This window comes from Megalops cyprinoides, chromosome 15 (assembly GCF_013368585.1).
Source record: "Megalops cyprinoides isolate fMegCyp1 chromosome 15, fMegCyp1.pri, whole genome shotgun sequence".
NCBI classification, from domain to species: Eukaryota; Metazoa; Chordata; class Actinopteri; order Elopiformes; family Megalopidae; genus Megalops; species Megalops cyprinoides.
The window spans coordinates 25,278,440-25,298,035 of NC_050597.1; the positions used below are offsets into that span (position 1 = coordinate 25,278,440).

General features: G+C 42.2%; 2 protein-coding genes across 5 annotated transcripts; both read left to right on the forward strand.

The window, feature by feature from the left end:
• Window positions 1–295: 295 nt before the first annotated feature.
• On the forward strand, window positions 296–5,773 carry LOC118789723 (oocyte zinc finger protein XlCOF6-like). Of its 4 annotated transcripts, none has more exons than XM_036546286.1 (5): window positions 296–351; window positions 1,475–1,742; window positions 1,937–2,037; window positions 3,690–3,798; window positions 4,013–5,773. In XM_036546286.1, the coding sequence occupies exons 1-5, from the start codon at window positions 322–324 to the stop codon at window positions 5,686–5,688; spliced, it is 2,184 nt and encodes a 727-aa protein (XP_036402179.1). In that variant the 5' UTR covers window positions 296–321; the 3' UTR covers window positions 5,689–5,773. The 4 variants fall into 4 exon arrangements, with proteins under 4 accessions (XP_036402179.1, XP_036402177.1, XP_036402178.1 ...); XM_036546284.1 differs by having other exon boundaries at window positions 338–568; XM_036546285.1 differs by having other exon boundaries at window positions 338–568; window positions 4,016–5,773.
• Window positions 5,774–8,130: 2,357 nt separating this feature from the next.
• LOC118789741 (adipocyte plasma membrane associated protein) lies at window positions 8,131–17,957 on the forward strand. Its single transcript, XM_036546330.1, has 9 exons — window positions 8,131–8,471; window positions 9,091–9,207; window positions 10,071–10,186; window positions 11,180–11,272; window positions 11,711–11,827; window positions 12,308–12,482; window positions 12,758–12,892; window positions 15,492–15,684; window positions 16,737–17,957. The coding sequence occupies exons 1-9, from the start codon at window positions 8,380–8,382 to the stop codon at window positions 16,944–16,946; spliced, it is 1,248 nt and encodes a 415-aa protein (XP_036402223.1). The 5' UTR covers window positions 8,131–8,379; the 3' UTR covers window positions 16,947–17,957.
• Window positions 17,958–19,596: the final 1,639 nt, after the last annotated feature.

Genomic DNA, 19,596 nt, shown 5'->3' on the forward strand with positions numbered 1-19,596 from the left:
AGTTACATATATGCACAGAAGCCTTTTAAACAAGCTTAAAACAATCTTTCGACAGTTGGGTCTATGCCTCCAAAGTCACATTAAACACGATTTACCAGTGTTGGACCTTTAGTGATCCTTACCTAACCTGGATGGATGCACTCCCTTCACCACGCCCACCTTGTATGTTACTAGCGGGCATTTTAAAAGCAATGTGCAGCACTTTTTTATGCCCGTTTCCGGTTGTTGCCGGAACTATTGAATGTGCAAGCATATTATGTTCCCCTCCCTTGTCATAATCTTTGCCTTCATAACATCACGCCGTGCTGCTAGAACCAGCATATGGTCCGCGTTCAATTTGCGGCGGACGTGGTAAATCGCTGACAAAATGTCGCATTGTGTAACTTTTCAAACACAGTTGGCATCTATCATGGATGTATTAGCCAAAGCGGTCGTGGCAGAAATGTTAAAACTTATCCCAAAAGCGGAAGGTGGTTCCTCTTCTGCATTGAGTTTGGACATGGCTAGAGGTCAGAGTGCGAATCAATCTCCGAAGAAATCACAGCTGATGGAGACAGATCTTAGGACGGTGGGTTATGCTCGTAGTTAAGCCTGACAATGCTGTTTGTCGTGTGTGTTAGCTACCTAGAGCTATCTCGCTTAACTAGACGAACAGAGAAAATGGACGTATGCAAGAACGTCTAGGTAGAACAATATCATGATCATAATTAGTCCAATAAAATCTGTCGTTCTAAACCATGTTAAAAGATTTAAGTTAAACATTTAGGGCCGTGCTGGTATGTTATTGGCATACACTGCACTGGACGGTTGTTACCTAGTCGGCAAACACCGCGCATGATCTAGTGAAGATCGATCAATTGAATCCATGCATCTCAAACGGAAGTATACGAATGCATGCTAAAATATCGTTTGATGCCGGTATTCTGCTTTAACATTTCGCTGACATTTATGGCGTGTTAATATTAAAGTTCTCCACCCATTTAAATGCGCAAAACATTATCCTGCTCCAGTCCTTTTGCATTCTTCAGGTTTAATAACAGCATGTATTAATGATTTAAAATGAACACTGAAGATGTTTGTGTAGTGTTTTTCACTTTTCGTCACGATCGTCGGTATCGCTGTTGCAAAGTTTTAATTTATCGTCCCATTTCAAAAGATTAACAAATCTTTCCCACTGCGACTCCTCAGCAACCAGTATTTCTCAGTCTCCACCCTTATTTTTTGGGATTGATTCAAGATCCAAGTTTCAACACTTAAAAGCATCGAAACGTCCTTTAGTCACCGATTTTGTGTCTGTGAGCTCTTTTAAAACTTGTTTGTATATAATGGTATAAGGATACAAACATAGGCTACTCCTCCAGATATTGTAATGCATTTGACGAATTGGAATAACAAATAAAAACGATTTGATGTGGGGCTTGGATTGGGATTGGGATAAAGCGAAAGTTGTCATGCATCTTTGGTCACTTTTCAGGTTCAATTAGTCGCCATCATGGAGATTTTGGTTAAAGAGGCGCTGGACAAAATTGGTAAACTTGTGGACGACGGTTGTGCTGTGCTGCGCTTGGAAACGTCCCGGAGTCAGAATGAGAATGAGGAGCTGAAGAAGAAACTATCGCTGATGGAGAGTGAACTAAAGACGCCGCGAAGACACCGAAAGTTTAGAACTCAGGAGGTCTCAGCAGATAAACCCAGCCGATCAGTCGGTGTTCAGACTGGCGCCGAATTCACAACAGTATGCGGTAAGCAGGATGCATGTTGTGTTGTTAGGACTACTGTACTGTACTTTCATTCCATGAGTAAATGCTGGAGTTTGAATTATGTTGTGTAGTTAGTTATAATTACATTGTCCTAAGTGTATTTATTTGATTAAAAATAAATACTTTTATGTGCGAAGGTGCTAAGAGCAAAGATGAACATTTACCTTTCTTAACAGACTCAGAGGAGCATCATTCGGCCGTTGGGCTATGTAGTGGTGGAGAGCCCACAGCTGTGGAGGAGGACACACCAATGCAGTCTGTCATCACATGTGATAAGGTCAGCTCACTTTGATGTTCACCAGACAGAAACTCGGGCTAACCAGATCGACACCAAGACTGAAATTCTCAGGGCAATGTGTGCACTAAGATTAAGAGAACATACAGCCCGCACTGTCGTAATACCACTGCAGTCTATTGCTTCCTCTGAGAAGGAATCACTCATGATTACATTGTAATGAATACACTTTAAGGCTGGGATAACATATACAATTACTTATTTAATGATGACATCCTGTAATCAATAACAAAATGTGATTTTCAATATTTTCCATCTCATAAATGATTCAATGTCATTAATGTTCCCTTTTACTCATCACAGTTGGCAAAATTGAATTGCAGCTTTTATTGATCCATGGCTGTACACTCTTGACTTTCTCAGAGACCAGGCCAGAACAAGCATAATGTAAGCAGTTATTCATGTGAGAATTTAAGCATCCTGTGAAGATGCTGTGACTGCTTCTGTTGAGTGGCCCACTGGGGCTGAATGGGGAAAAAATAAAAACAGAGGAGTCTTTTGAAGTATTGTGTTGTCTGCAATTTCCTGCATTGGAGATATTTGTCAGCTGCCAGACGGGTGGCAATTAGATGTTAAATTGCCTTTATGTCACAGTGCTACGTCTTGGCATGCAAGAGAGTCTGTTCCACTTGGTGGAAAGGCAGCTCAGAGTGTTTTCTGAGGGTAGCTCACTGGTAACAAATGTTTTAAGTATTCTGTCAATGCCAGTATGAAGCACATGGGAGTTCAGTGAGGAAGGGCAGTTTGTCAATGACGGGTTTGTCTAAAATGTTCTTCTCCCCCTGAACAAAAACAGTACAAACATTGTGTACGCTTGCCTTTGTATTGAATATTGGGCATTGTTTACTCATCTTGTTTGCTTGTGACTTCACACCATTGGATTTTCACTATTGGAGTTTTTCACCTGAAGACAGAATAAGCCTGCAGCTGATTTAAACTTGGACTTTCTGTCTTGAGTTTGTTTATAAAAGATGTCAATTATTTGCCTTTTTTCAAACATCTAAAAGCATAAATGTGCTACTAAAGATTTTTTAACTGGATTACAGTTTATAAAGAAACTCTCAATTAGAATTACCTTGTAAGTTTAAATGTTAAAGTTCATTTAAACAGTTAAACTGGGAAATGTACATACAATTTATGTCACAGTACACTATATATGTGTCAGTGTAATATGATGCAGCAGCCCAAGCAAATATGTGCAGGCTTGACCTTCACCATATGAACTACATTTTATTGATAAGATTAGATTACATATAGACACAAAAGGGTTTACCAGCCATCAATTGTAGTTTTGCTTTGTTGATCTTTAAGTGAATAAAATGATCTATTTAACCTGCTTACCAGGTTACCATGTAACTAGATACCTAATCACCATATATATATATATATATATATATATATATATATATATATATATATATATAGCATATGTATGTATAATGTAGAGATAATGTAATTGTGAGAGTTAAGAGCTAAAGAGGTGATGCCATTGATGACAAACTGACAGAAATGGCATCAATCTGAAACTGAATCAGTAATTTGTCTAAAGCATTTCATGTGAGAAAGGGAAAACTAGAAAAATACCAACTTTAGTGTGTCCATTTTGAGTACTCAACCTCACTGCTGTGTTGCAGTCCACAGACATGGAGGACAGGCCTGGATCACTTCTGGTCAAGTGTCCGCAACTTGAGATGAGTCCAGCGAACAGTGACTCGCAGAGAGGACTGCAGATGAATCACCAGAGTAAGTCAGAAGTATAAAGCAATAGGTAATAGTGTGAGAGCAGCTGAATCTGTCACCTTGGCGGTAGTGTGCTCATCAGAGATGTTACATGCGCACAGGCAGAGCTGAACACAAGACCTTCAGGACATTTGTAAGAATAAAAAAGTGCTCTTTTACGCTAATCGTGCTAGTTGCACAACTTGTATGAGGTTCATGTTTATTATTCCTTTCCCAGCAGATGCAGTAGACTCCAGTGCTGATGCTGGAAGCAGACTTGCCAGTGAGCATCCACAGTGTGAGGAGGAGCAGAACCCACAGCCCACGCAAGCTGAAGCAAACTCAGACATTAAAGATAAAAATGGACATACCCTGATGCGTACGAGATCCAAAACAATGAAGAAACCATTTCCGTGCACAGTCTGTGGGAAGAGTTTTGGTAGGCAAAGTAATCTTAAAGCTCACATGGTTGTTCACACAGGAGAGAAACCATTTAAATGCACACAATGTGGGAAGAGGTTCACAGCTAAATGTAGTCTGAATGTACACCAGCTAATAGTTCACAGAGGTGAGAAACGATTCAGTTGTACATATTGTGGAAAAATTTTTGGTACACAAAGTCATCTTAAGGAACACCAGGTTAAAGGAAAGAGCCCATTTAACTGCACACAGTGTGGGAAGGATTTCCCAGCAAAATGTAGTCTTAAACTACACAGATCAACTGTACATAAAGGTGAGAAACGATTCAGTTGCACTCACTGTGGGAAGGGTTTTGCCAGACAGAGAGATCTAACAGCTCACAAGTTGGTTCATACAGGGGAGAAACCTTTTACCTGCATAAATTGTGGGAAGTGTTTTACAGCGAAGCGTAGTCTAAATGTGCATATTCAGACAGTGCACAATGGAGAAAAACCATACAGCTGTGATACATGTGGGAAAAAATGCAGCCAGAAAAGTGGGCTTAGAGCACACGAGAGAGTTCACACAGGAGAAAAACCATATGACTGTGTCAAATGTGGGAAGAGTTTCTACAATAGAAGTGCTCTTAAGATACATCAGAGAGTTCATACTGGAGAGAAAGCTTATGTCTGTGATTTGTGTGGGAAACATTTTAGTCATGCACCTAATCTTAGCAGACACAAACGAACTCACACAGGAGAGAAAGCGTTTAACTGTGAGATATGTGAAAAAAGTTTTACCCAAGCTAGTCATCTGAAAGTACATCAACGAATTCACACAGGAGAAAGACCATTCACTTGTGAAATATGTGGGAATAGTTTCAATCAGAAAAGTGCACTTAAAATACACCAGGGAATTCACACATTGGAGAAACCATACAACTGTGCTGAGTGTGGAAAGAATTTCTGTTCTGCAACATATCTGCGTAAACATCAACAAATACACTCAGGAGAGAAACCATACAGTTGTGCTGCATGCGGAAAGCGTTTCCGTTCTGCAAATAATCTTAAAATGCATGAACAAGTTCATACAAGTGGGAAACCATATGGCTGTGATATATGTGGACAACGTTATAGTTCTGGAAGTTATCTTAAATCGCACCAGCTGATTCACACAGGGGCAAAACCATACAGCTGTAGTGAATGTGGGAAGAGTTTCACGAAACAAAATAGTCTTGATGCACACCAACGGACTCACACAGGAGAGAAACCATTCAGATGTGCTGAATGTGGGAAGAGTTTTAGTGTTTCCCAGAATCTTACTCGGCACCAGCGTATTCACACAGGAGACAAACCATTTGTTTGCATTATATGTGGAGTTGGTTTCTGTCAGGCAAACAATCTGAAAGCACATCAGCAAACACACACTGGAGAGAAACCGTACATCTGTGACAAATGTGGAAAATGTTTTGCTGCTCTAAGAAACCTTAAAGAACACAAGTGTGCATACAGTTGAAAGAAACAATTTTGCAAACTGCGGTTGGAATGGTCCACTTGACCTTAAACGATCTATGGAAGGTCATTCAGCAAAATGTACTATCCCCCTGTGCTGTATGGCTGTTATGTACATTAAAAATCAGTTCACATATCTATGTACTGTGGATAGTAGCAATTTTTGTTTAGTCATGGTCATTCTAGAGGAAATGTGTGAAGATCTGAGTTGCTTAAATTATTTTTCAAATCAAGGATGTAAGACCATGTGATTAATAAATTAAATTGAAAAAATGGAATACTACACATTAACATATATATTATGTCTCTTTGCAGGAGTATATTGCACTGCGTGTGTGGCATGGTGCTTGTATGTATACATTCCATAACAGGGAATAAAATATGTGAGATGCACTATTATCTGCCTAAAACCAAATCCTACTAATGAATAACAGATTTTAAAAAGTTGTTTGTGCATTTTGTTTATTTATTAAAGCAGATGCACACTTCATGGGTAACCTGCAACACTGTGGCTCAAACCAGGATGGATCAGTCAAGGTCATTTCATTTCCGCAGTGGTGGCATAACTGTCTCCCTGGGGCCCTATCAACTGGCAGTTTGCCTGACCAGGCAGACATGACAGAAAGTGCTGCCTAGGATTTGTGTGATACCTACAATAACCCATCCATGAGTAAAACATACAGCATTCCTGCTGAGGTACAGTTAGAGAATGGAGAGGTTCATTATGTATAGGTAAAAGTTGAGTGTTTTTACTGTATTATAAAGGAAATAATAAAAAGGTGGTATTCATTAGTAGTACATTAATTTAAAGGAAAGCAAGGACATGATTTTACACAGATGCTCCAAAATCTCTTGTGTTTTAAAGCATTTAGATCAATGCAATACTAAATTGCTTAAATGTAAGGCAATGTTGTATTTCAGGGACAGACGGATAACTTGGGCAACTTTGACTGTGATGTAATTTATCTTATATAGTTTGAAATCTTAGAGGGATGTTAGACTTTTCCTGTGCAAATGCAGTGAAAAGCTTATTAAACCCCATTGCAAATATTGTATTTATATATTTAACTGGACAGGCAATCATTGGTTCATCTCTGTTCCCTGACTGAAACAAAGGTAATATGTCATCTTGGCCTCAACAAGCTGTCTTGACCATCAGCCAACACTGCAAGCTTTTATGATGAAAGTAGGAATTGAATGATGACAGCCCTTGTGACCTGTTGCAGATTATGGCAACAAGAACTGATGTTTTACATCAAAACAACTACATGTTCATTGTAACTATGTCACATGAGTCAGCACACTAGTCTCTGAGTGTTCAAAAATTTGATGTTGAGTCAGACAAGTTAGCACACTAGTCTCTAATTAGTTTATTGTACAATATGACCATATTTCTATTCTAAAGTAGGACAGATATTCAGTTGATTCAGCAAGTAAATGTTACAATATGGCTTACCTGAGCCAGACCTGGGCCAAATACACATCTCAAGTATGTCTTCACCTTTCAAATACTTTTATTTGATATATTTACAAAAACATCATTTACAAATACAAATGTGATCATTTGCTGTATTTGAAAATATATTTACTTGGATATTCTAATCATTTGAAAGTAATTCAAAAGTAAGTACTTGAAACTTGGTATTTGTAATTACAAAGCATCAGCGTTTGAAGCTTTTGAAATAGCTTTGTTGAGGTAATCAGCAGATGTTAGGCATGGTCTTGCAAGTGGCAATTAAGTATTTGAAATTTATTTAAACTACTGTTGGTAAAGTACACTATGTGGCCAAAAGTATGTGGACACCCCTCCTAATTATTGAGTACAGGTGTTTCAGCCACACTGATTGTTAACAGGTGCATAAAATGCATTCACTGCAGTGATTAATCATGCTGCACTATCTGGGCATTTAAATATTACTATTTGAAAATACTTCAATTAGCTTATTTAAGAAATATGCTCAAATACTTCAAATAAAAATGAATAAAAATGTTGGACTGGCTTCTTAAACTGTGAATAGAAACTGCAGGGACTTTTAATGTTACCTTGTATTTGAGATAGCTATCAAGCTATGCTACATACTGTATGAGACGCTGACGAACTACGAAAGTAGTTTGCCATCGAGTTTGCTATATGGCTAGCTAGCTACATCAAACATTAAGCGATTTCTCGGTGTTCACGTTCTATGTTTGACCAATCAGAGACAAGTGTGCTGACTCAACGTTGGTTAAAACAAACATGTTTTGTTTATTTTTATCACATCATATTCAAATGTCAATCCTAAGGAATATCATATTACTTCTATTATCTTTAACAGGGGGAGTAGAATGGTATAATTTGACTCTTACTTTCGTTGTTAAAGCTTGTAATCTTCATGACTGCTTTTCGGCTAAATACGCCATATTGGCGTGGCTGCACTAATGTGAGTCTGGTGTAATATACGTCATCGCTGGCCAGTAGGAGGGACATAGCTGACGGCGCTGCTCGGACACTGAAAGCTGCCTACATAATTTAGCTAGTTAGGGGTATTGAAAACAGGTACCCCATTCTGCGGTACTACATGTAGGTAGCCAACGTTTAGTTGATTACTATATGCAGTATTCGTATATTTTCGGTATTAGTGAAGACAGACGTTGTAGGCATTAGCTACGAAAAAAGGAACTAAACGGACAGCAACTACCTAGCAAATCATTCACAATGAATGAGAGCGATGGACTCCGGTTCAGAAGGTTAAACAGACCACAGATCATAACAGACGAGTCGCAGGAACCCCAGTACAAGGGCAGCAGGTACGTGGCCAGCTAACCTTAGAGTTAGCTGGCTAGATAACCTTTTCACATTGCGATTGCAGCATGTCCCGCTGTCAGTTTCAAAAGAAATGTACAGACCGTAGAAAGCACGCTAGATAAACTAGGTGTAGTTACTGACTTTTTATGCACTTGCTGACTGGCTGGAGCTTTCAAGCTAGCCATCTTTTTTGCTTGAAACCTAACGTGACTGTAACCACCTCCCTAACGTTATCTAACCTCATATTTGTTGTACAGACTCGGCTAGCTTGCTGTCAACCGTCAAAGGGAACACTAACGTTACTCTAACCAGGGTAAAGCTGATCACTTGCAAGTGAGCTAACGTAGACTAGTTAGCAAACTGTTGTGCCTACTACCTGTCTAGTGATAGAGTTAACGCTGTCTAGTTAGCTGTGTTAATACGCTATATACCATAAACAAGCGGCAACGGTTTGGGGTCCAAGCCATTTTTTGCTAACTAGCCAGTGAAGCGCACTCTCTGAGTGCCATGGTGAGATATAGCGGTTGCATGGTATGGAAAGTTAGACACCCGACTAGCTAAACAAGTTCTGAATTTGCATCTTTGTGTATCTGTCACTCTTTTGCACGATATCTCTTTCAGCACCTACAGCGGGAAAGTGTTCCGAGTGACACTGCTGACATTGGCGTCCTTAGTGTTATTTCCTTTGCTTGGCGTCATCCTTTTCCTAGAGTCTCCTATCCAGCCAGACGCTTTCAGGTAAGTTTGAGAGTAATGAAGGCCAGTGACTTAACACTGAACACATTCAAAACCACACAGCTGTCTTTAAGATGTAGAGTACAGCAAGCCTTTGGGGTGGCAGTGTGTGGTGGTGAGGAACTAGGCAAGGGAGGGAAGCTGATAGTAGTAACTTGAGACTTCACTTGAATTATTCATTTGACATGTCATTTGTGTTTTGGGGGTAATAACAGTCAATCAAGCTTAACAGTGTTCAGTTTTAGTAACTTTGTAGTGAATTGTAGCTTAGGTGCTTGAAGGTGTCCTCACAGTGAGTTGGGGAAAAAAGATTCCTGTAGTGGTATCATGTGTGTTTGGTTTTCTGTATTTTGGAACCCTTTTGTACGTTTAAAACAAGAGTCTACCAATTAAAGTCAGTCATTCAAGGACACAACAGCAGTGTTTCATTCAGTGACCAGGCAGATGCATCCGCACTGCTTTTGAAGTCAGACCTGCAGTATAATTGTTTCTGACCCCTGACCTCACGTGAATCTGTTCCCCACTGCAGCACAGCCATGGTGCTTTGCATGTCTGCATTGTATGATAAAAATGATGTATTTTGCCAGTCTCTGGATCACCGCCACAAACGCAGCAGCGCTTATGCACTGCTGGGCTCTGCACCAGACCCGCGGCCACCGTCTCCTCGTTAAAATTCATTGCTCAATTTCACATCAGCTATTAATGATTGATCTTCCCTTCTGAAGCCAAGTGCTTTCAGCTTGTCCTCCAGCATCTCTCAGCTGGTCTCTTTTGTTTGCAAAGGGTTGCTGGGGCCAGGAGAATTGTCCTGTGAGCTGATCTGGAGTTGTTTTTTTTCCCGCCTTTGCTCTCGATTGTCATTTCAGCCTTAATGAACCCCCTCTGATGTCAGACTGCTTTGAGCCCAACTTCAAGCTGAGGCAGGCGGAGAGATTGTTCGAAGGCCAGCTTGTCGGGCCCGAGTCCATCGCCAACATCGGAGGTGGGTTGCCAGGGTAACAGAGTCCGGCCAGAGCCAAGTATCCTGACTTTCCCTTTCACCTAGTCATCTGCTCTCCTTTTTGCAGGTTGTTGCAATGCCACTGTGACAAGTGCCAGACAGATAAATTTAATTTCACAGTGTGTTCTGGACAGCTCACGCGCAGGGGCCTCACATGCAGATTTCAACACCAAACGTCTGTATTAATGCAGATGTTTGTTGATCTGGACTACTGAAGGATTTTTAAATTTAAGCAAGACTGATTGGCAAAAATGGGTCAGCCGAGCACCACTGCTGTTGCTGTTCATTGGAGCTATTCTGTTCAGCAATAGGCAGCATACGGTTTTCCATAGTGACAAATTAAAGTGACATGCTAATAAAAGCATGCAGAAATGTACTGCATAGACCCTCTCAAATGCATTAATACTCTTCTTCCAAATGTTAAATTTTAGGTGTGAATGTCTGTCAGCCTTTTCTCTAGTTGTAACCAGCCATTGTTGGTAAAAAGTATTATAGGTACAAATCTTAAATTATTCTGATATCTCGGTTTTAGATCGAATCTGTCAAACCATTCTACCACGTTTCACTATGTTTCATAATGTTACCTCTGAACAGTCTTTTTTTGTGCTTATGATTTTTAGGAGTGGGTTCAGCACCTGCCATTTTTTTTGTCCACCATGTTACTTTAATAATTGTAATCTGTGTTTTTTCCTCTAAGGCAGGTTTCACTTGAGTGAACTTCACTCTGTTTAGCCATTTCCGGTACAAGGAAGTGTGTTACATTGTGAGATGTGTGTCCCGTTAGTATGTGACTCACATTCGAAAGTTCAGTTTATGATGCAAGGGAATGTTGAATTTTTGAGTCATGCATTTTGACTTGTCATTTGAAATTGTTACTCATCAAAGTGATGAGCATTGCTGGCATTTTTTTGAAGCTTTATGTTTCTATGTGTGAAGAGACCAGCTTTAACTTTGTGTTTGTTCCTTCCTGCGTAGATGTGCTTTACACAGGCACGGCTGACGGGAAGATTGTGAAAATCGAGGGCAAGCACATTCATGTCCTGACAACGTTGGGGCAGCCACCCTGTGGTAAGACCAGAAGCGGTAAAAACCACACCGAACAGGTTCTTTAGTCACCCACTGTGTCAACTGTGTATTGCATTAGACATTACTTTCAGAAATGAATGCCACCCTTAACCATTTAAGATCATTTTAGTTGCAAATATCCTCACTTCAGTGGTATTCCTTAGACACTGTTCACACCCAGTAATGTGATTTCACTGAATTGGTGAGAAATTAAACGAAGAATATCAACCTATTTTTGAATTCTCTGTGCTATTTCCAAGTGCTGTTTCTGAACCTGTTCAAGTCTTTTGTGAATGAGAAATTTTTTTGTGGATATTTCCCCTCAGCCTTGTCTTTGTGTTGATTGAGGGTAGTCTGAGATCTGTCTGAGATCTGTCTGATTAATTAAATATCATTTTCCTTGCTGTGTCCAGGCCTCATTGGCTTGTTGTGTGTTCCCAGGCTCCAGAGAGGATGAGCCGACCTGTGGGAGACCCCTTGGGATTCGGGTGGGGCCCAATGGCACACTGTTTGTGGCGGACGCCTATCTGGGGCTCTTTGAGGTCAACCCAGTCACAGGTCAGTGAGAGGTCAAGGGCAAGGGTCTTTTTGCAGGAAAGATTGCACAGGTTTAGGTTGTACACCACTTACACACTTTGTGGCAATGTTTCCCACAATGACAGTACATTTCAAGGGTGACACTAATGATTCAGTGTTTGTGTAGCTGATTGCCTAACTCTATTTGAATCCACTTGTAGTTACTCAAGATAAGTGGCACCCAATGAATAAATGTACAATGTGATGCAAGACCTGTTACTGATACAGGCTTAGTCACGTTGGGAGAGGCATTACCATTGGGTCAGGGATCTTTTAATAACTTAAAAATCCTAAATGTTTCTTTCTTCTGGACAACTAATAGTTGTCCAGCATATTTCCATGTTATATCAGCAGCCATCTCAACAATGGGAAGAGGAATCATTGTCCTTGTCCTTTTGTGATAAAGTTACAAAGTCTGGTACGATAATGTTTAAAAAGCTGTGCTTCCTCTCTGTCCATCAGGCGAGGCAAACACCCTGGTGTCGACCGGGCAGGTGGTGGGTGGCCGGCGCCTGGCCTTCGTGAATGACCTCGACGTGACACAGGACGGCAGGAAGGTGTACTTCACAGACTCCAGCAGCAGGTGGCAGCGCAGGGATTTCCTCCACCTCATCATGGAGGCCACGGCTGACGGACGGTAACTCCCGCAGCTCGGTGCTCGCGTGAGAAGCACAGCATGCACAGACAAAACTGCAGCAGCTATCAGTGCAGGTGCCTGTCTGCACTGCCATCTGGCACACCAGTAGTTATACTTAAGACTGCATCACTTACAGCGGGTCGGGCATTTTTGGCTAGGGGAGAGCAAATGCTTACAACAAACACGAGAAGAGAAATCTGGATGTTTATACTTTGTCATACCCTGTGGTGTTCTCTGGCTTAGCCTGTTTTGCTGACTAAGCCCCTGCATTTCAGTGTCCTGGAGTACGACACTGTGACCGGGGAGGTGTCTGTGCTGATGGACGGCCTGCGCTTTGCCAACGGGATCCAGCTGTGTCCTGACGAGGAGTCCGTGCTGGTGGCAGAGACCACCATGGCAAGGATAAGAAGGTAAGACCTGACGTGAGTCACTGATGTACCTGAGCCCCGACTCCATGAGTTATAAATCACGCTTCACGCTTAGTCATGTGTATCTCTCGAGGGCAGAAGTGGGCACGAGTCCAGCAGGTTTTAGAGTTGGCAAATGATTGGCACATGCCGCTCCAGGCGAGGTTCCCTCATGTCAAAATAATGACTTCTTTTTAAGAATGACGAGCTGAGGGAGGACAGTGAAATCCGACAGGCCCTGCACAGTGTCAAGAGCCGGATTTCTCCACCCCTGGCATCTCTAATTACCTAACCATTTTGTTTCATGAAAACTCCCCATGTTGAAATGCTTTCTTGCTGGCAGCTACCAGTATAGGGAGGACTCTGTGTGAAACCCAATTAGTTAGGGAAGGGTGTCGGGGAAGGAGATTGGACAATACGATTATTTGTCTTCAGTTGGTGAACAGTGTTTAGCATTTGCACACACTGGTCCATTTACTGGGTAAGCTGCATGGATGCATTCCAGAATTTGCACAAAAGCGCAGTCATCCATACTCACACCTAGACCTTTCTCATCTTTTTTTAGTGATGAGGTATGCCACATATTGACCAATGCAAATCCATTTATCCTTGTTTTAGGGTCATTTTTTTATTTGTATTTGATCAATAGTAATTAATTAACCAATCAATTGGAACAAATTAATGAACCTCAGGGCTGATTAATGGGCTCCTTTAGGGTGTCTCAGAACTTTCAGCTAATTATTTTGATCACTTTTTAAATCGGTTACTCCAGGCAGTGCATTAGCTGCCTGTTTATATATAAATTATGCGGAACTGTTGGTGTACACACGGAGGGGTGTTCCTTGCAAAGGCGTTCATTATTGCGCAGCGGTCTCCTTTGACCGGGATGTGAAATCGCCGTGGGCGATCCAGACAGGTCATCAACTGCTGCCAGCGTGGTTCCTCCAGCCATTGTCACAGCGCCGAGTGCGTGTAGGGATTACAGGAAGCGTCGGGCTAGCGGGCCTCCGCCCGTTTCGCAACCCCCCCCAGCTCTCATTGCAGCCATTGCACCACGACGCTGCAAAGTTGCAGGCGGGCTCTTGAATGGTTTCCAAACACATTCATAGAGTTTTTGTTTTTTTTATATCAGTATTTCTCTCCCCTTTGCTCATATTCATTAATACATCCCCCCCCTCAGAAATCAGAGTTCTTTAGTCAGCAAGAAGCACATGCCGTCCTCCAAGCTTTTTCTGAATAAATGATGCGCGCGTGGGGTTGCCGTGGTAACCGAGCCTTCATTAAGCGGCTTGTATGGAAGACAAATGGCTTGTCCTTTCTAAAACCAATGGAGGCGTGGGCGGAGGTGGGAGGTGGAGGCTATTGCTGTGTTTCCTCTTTGGTGATAGTGATGGTGGTGGGAGGGGAAGGGCGGGTTGGGTAGCAACATGCTTTGTGTTTGACTCATCTACGTGTGCCCAGAACAGGTGCTGGGTGTTTCTGAACTATAGTGGCCATACAGAATGAAAATGTAATAAGTTTGCCAGAAAACCATCAGTGAACAATGAAGATTTTCTTTCTTTTAGTGCAGCCCTTGGTTAACGCGGTAGTAATGGATCAATTCCCCTCTCCGGGTAGTCTGGGCAATGTTCAGTCGTTTCATTCTTTCTGTGTAGTGCAGACAGTGTGCAGAGCTAAATCCTCTAGTCCTTTCGCCGTTAATGCTTTGTGCATTGTTAGGGCTCTCATTGTGTTGGTGCCGGGCATTGATTTTTGCCTTCTCTAATCTACAGTCACAAGCCCTCAGAGGAAACCTTCAGGGGTCCATGGTAATATTGCTCTGCAGGGGTATTTAACCCAGGTTCTGCATTGCTGGTAAACATGGAAGTCTTTAGCTATAATTATCAGTGGTACAATTACTTCCCTGTAGGTGTTCATTAGGCATTAATAACTGGTTTGTTTCAAGAAGAAAGAAGTTTCCATGGCATAGAACCCTGTGCTAAAAGAGGGGGACGAGCTCGCTTGCACCTTTTGGGTTGTTTGTTGCCACTGTTTTGTTGATCGATGCCCTTAAAGTGAAGATCTTCCCAGAGCCCATGTTCTCTGTCACTGTCAGGCCTAAATTGCCTCGAACTGGCTCTTTCGTTTTGTCAGTAGCACTGACCCTGTATCTGTTGGCTGGGTGATTCAGTGAGTAGATTTTTACTATCTGTATCAGGTTTCAGGTTCTAATTTTGGATAGAAGGGTTACACTTGTGATGCATAAATTGGCTCTCTAAGTGGCCTGCTTTATAAATGGGTAATTGCTGAAGCATAAGCCATGGAAGGCGAGCAAATTGGCAAATAATTAGTGAGCTCTGATTCCCATGTCACTGTGGTGAGATTCCTCAGTGTCACCACAAGCCAGATTACTTCTGTTTCTGTCTACCCTCGTGGTGTGAGACAGTGGCTTTTGTGGGCCAGAATTCAGGGAAAGGAGAGTGGAGAATGGGCAAAACAAGTGAACTAGATTTCAAAATGTCTACCCAAAGGGCAGCTTGTTATAAGGGAATAAGACCCGGTAAGCGATCCAAGCACCAGAGGGATACATGTCTCACACACACCCTCCATGTCCTCCGTTTAGGGTCCACGTGTCCGGGCTCAATAAAGGCGGGATGGACACCTTTGTCGACAACCTGCCCGGTTTCCCTGACAACATCCGCCGCAGCAGCTCGGGGGGTTACTGGGTTGCCATGTCAGCCGTGCGGCCCAACCCGGGCTTCTCCATGCTGGACTTCCTGTCTCAGAAGCCCTGGATCAAGAAGCTCATCTTCAAAGTAGGTCATCGGGATCATCATGAAATGAGATCTATCCATATATACTGTACACAATATAGTTGTCTGTAATTGTCTGTTTCTGTAACGCTGAAGCAGTGTTGTTCTAATGCTCATATTGCTGCCCTGCTATGAAAGAGCTGCAGTGCAGTCTGTTCAGTTTCTTCCAAATATAGAGGCAAGTTGAGAAGAAAAAAAGCTGTTCTACTGCTTTGTATTTAAGATAACAAAATAACATTTTCCCCTAAATAAGTTGACTTAGAAAGTGTGAGTATGGGTGAAATAGCTTTGTTGCTTTTGTAAGCTTTCAGGTTCACTCAGTGGTTATTGCGACAGTGACCTTTGCTCCGGTAGAGTGACGGAATGTTAAAACCTGTTGTTTTGTCTGTGACTCATACAAGAGCTCATTATGTCTGAATGTCCTATGGCTGGATCGTATTACACAGTGTTCTTATTTTTTTGCCATTGAGGAGATTGCTGAAGTCATGCTATTTGTTCTGCTCCTCTGTTTGACCCTGCAGTTGGTTGGAATGACTGGAATGGTGGTATCTCACCTTTCTGTACACACATGCACTCACACACACTCACTCATGCACAATTGTATTGTGTACAGTATATAAACTAGAAAAAACAATTCGATGATCATCCTTTCAAGCACTAAGCAGTGTGTGTGGTGAGATGTTATCGTCCCATCCTCTTGGGTGACTCCCAAGCTTTATCTTTTTTTAAATTTATCAGCCCACGTGTTAATGTGTTGCGGTCATGAGAAGTGAACTGAAAATGAACCGTTCTTATAGTGCGGTCTGCCGATTTTCACTTATCAAGGCCGCAATGCAGAAGCACTCTGCCACAGAGTGTGGTAATTATCGGTCACGTGGCCGAAAGGCAGCCTTGCTGTGACTGACACAGCTGCCAGAACTCGGCGTGTTCCGTGAACGACCTTGAAAACCTCCGAGGCTGGCGTGGCCGTCCTGGATGGTACCGGGGGCCGAGTGGCCCTCTGGGATCGCTTTCGCAGACTGACAGCCCCTCCTGTGTGCCTCTGTGCCCCCCAGCTCTTCAGCCAGGAGGTGATGCTGAAGTTCGTGCCCCGGTACAGCCTGGTTCTGGAGCTGCGTGAGAACGGCTCCTGCAAGCGGAGCTTCCACGACCCCCACGGGATGGTGGCCGCCTACGTCAGCGAGGCCCACGAGCACGACGGACACCTCTACCTGGGCTCCTTCCGCTCTCCCTACCTGTGTAAGCTTGACCTCAGCCAAGTGTGAGCCCCACCTTTTTCCCCGCGCTACGCCCCCTACCCCCAGCACCCAGTGGGATGTAGGGTGTTGTATGGTTTCCCGAGGAGGTACCACGCCAAAACCCTTCTTGCCGACCAGCTTCACCGCTAGATGTGCTGCATCACTTTATTTTACATGAAAAGCAGGAAAGCAGGGCAGCCTTGGTGCTGCTGGTGTTAATTTGAGCACTTCTCTCATTCACGTTCAGAACTTCCATCTTCCAGGCCAGAACTGGGAGATTAACCCCCAAATTGGACTTGTCATAAACTTTACGGTGCGTTTATGTTCATCCCCACAGCTTGCAGGTCTTCCCCTGCTGGATTGCTTTGGGCTGCTCCTTAATTGAGGTGCCAAAATTTTCCGTTGTACTTTTTTTTTTTTTTTTTTTTTTTTTTGCTGAGCTAAAACTTTGCATTTTTATTTGCACTGTGTAGTTGGAATGTCTTCCCAAAATAATGCTCCCAGTAGTATTTCTCAAATATCTTTTGAGGAAAAACTTCTAAGAACAAGTTAATTACAGTTGTTGTTTTGTGTGTTTGGTTTGGAATGATTCCATTCGAAACATGGAGCTGCAAGGAACATTTTATCATATTTGTTTTACTCGTAAGTATACTTTCCTTTAGCTGTTGTGTATATTTAGATATACACAGAGGCCAAGGACTGAATTAATTCTGTGGATAATTGCCTGCGCCTTTTTCATTTAACTTGCCGCATATGTTTATGTATATACACTGTACTGCTCTTTGATTCTACTGAATTTGCCAAATGAAATGGACTGCTGAAGGTTTCAGCATAGCACAATTTATGCCTCTAGATACAAGGATTGCTTACGTCAGCCAAGCCCATTGTTAATATGATTCAGAGGTTTATCTGAGCTTCCTTTCAGTAAACAGACAATCCATAGTCACAAAGATCAGGGTTTTAAAATGGGGCCGAAGTCCTTAGGCGTAAAATAGTGACATGATTCAGATTGATGTCTTCTTAAAAAAAAAAAAAAAAGCAGCACCTTTGCAGAAATGTTGCTGTTCCTGATTCTGCAGGTGCTTATCGCGTATGAGATTTGTTTCCCATCAGTCGCGCGTTACACATTGTCACTGCATGGCAAGGATATCAAGTCATAAAATGACAGATGGATATTAGATGCATATTGCATATTTAATGCTCTTTTTGATGTCCTCAGGCTCAATTTCAGCCTCTCAGAGTTTGTGCTGCGCTCGTGAAAATTTTCCTGAAATGTTTATGTGGATTGTAGAGGGTGAAAAGTACGTACCCAGCAATCCAGCACACAGTGCAGTGAATTAAAATTAAAATCAATATATGGTAAGCGCAGGTATAAATAATGCCTTTATTCTGTTAACACATCTCAAATGTGAAAAATACCCTTATGCACATAAAATATTTCAATATTTTAATGTGCTACATCAAAGGCCATTAAAACCAACTGTTTACTAATGTATGGAACATTTTTGCTTTGCTTTGAAAGAAGTCCTCAGATACACTCACACTCACATGCAACCAATGACTGTTCTTCCACACTGCAAGTCTCACACTACAGCAGAGTGGGTGCTCGTTGGAGGATAGGTGCTATTTGCAGGCATCTGTCCAGTCACAGGGTGCCTGAAAGTGGTGAGATGAGCCCCCCTGTTCGACCTTCCCACCCCTATCCACGGCATAATAAAACCAATTTGTTCTGTTATTATGGGCTCCTGGTCATTGTTGCAAATGGCATTGATTGTAGACCTCAGTTTGTGCTCAAGGTGAACACCTTAACCACTGAGCTTCATTTCACTTTCCCCTTTTGTAGTACATCTTAAGAAAATATTCTCCTCACATTGGAATTGAAATGGGATTGAATTAGTTCAGAAAATAAGAATTACTCCTACTTAAATTTTGCAGGTGATATGGACATTAACAAGCAAACAGATACTCAGATATTTAACATCCTTAACTGAACGTGTATCAGACAAGATTAACAGAAAGCTAATTGTAACTTAATTTAATTTTGAATGGCTGATGCAGGTGTAAAATATTTTCCCCATGTTTTGAAAATATGGTGTGTGCTTGTTGACATCACTGACCTGCTGTCAGGGAATCTGAACTCGGCGGGAATAATGACTGGTACAGTGATATCTCTCTTGAGACTGCTGCCCATAGGGGGCACTATTGCACACAGTCTCAGATATGTGAGTTTCAAAATGAGCCTTTTTCAAAATGGTCAGAAAAGCAGCATCATTAAAAAGAAATAGACATTACCGCATGGAAGACTGGGAGTTGAGACATTTCTACATTGAAAATTTATGCAGCATGTGAAGTTATTCCATTTGGCTGCGCTCAAGGTCAGAGATGCTAGGGAGATGTTTTTAATTTGCGTGTTTAGCTTGTAACTGCCTATGACTGGGCCCGTGACTACTTTGAATGGCTCTTGCATATTTTAAGCCTGGTCATCTTAAATGGTTAAACACCAGCTCCCCCCACAGCACTCTGCTGAACGAATGCTCACGTGGGCTGGACTGATTTAACAAGCCCACAGAGCCCCATTGTTTCCGGATGCGGGCCTGTAGCTGCGTTCCCCTGACGAATGAAGGAGCAGCCATCTCTGTGGTTCAGAGAAAGTCACCAGCAGAGTGCAAGGGCCTGT

Bases quoted from the DNA above. Each gene is read 5' to 3' on its own strand.
- LOC118789723 (XM_036546284.1), top strand. From the start codon at position 368: ATGTCGCATTGTGTAACTTTTCAAACACAGTTGGCATCTATCATGGAT. The intron at 569-1,474 runs GTGGGTTATGCT...GTCACTTTTCAG, and splicing joins TGGAGACAGATCTTAGGACG to GTTCAATTAGTCGCCATCAT. The intron at 1,743-1,936 runs GTAAGCAGGATG...CTTTCTTAACAG, and splicing joins CGAATTCACAACAGTATGCG to ACTCAGAGGAGCATCATTCG.
- LOC118789741 (XM_036546330.1), top strand. From the start codon at position 8,380: ATGAATGAGAGCGATGGACTCCGGTTCAGAAGGTTAAACAGACCACAG. The intron at 11,828-12,307 runs GTCAGTGAGAGG...TCTGTCCATCAG, and splicing joins TGAGGTCAACCCAGTCACAG to GCGAGGCAAACACCCTGGTG. The intron at 12,893-15,491 runs GTAAGACCTGAC...TCCTCCGTTTAG, and splicing joins ACCATGGCAAGGATAAGAAG to GGTCCACGTGTCCGGGCTCA.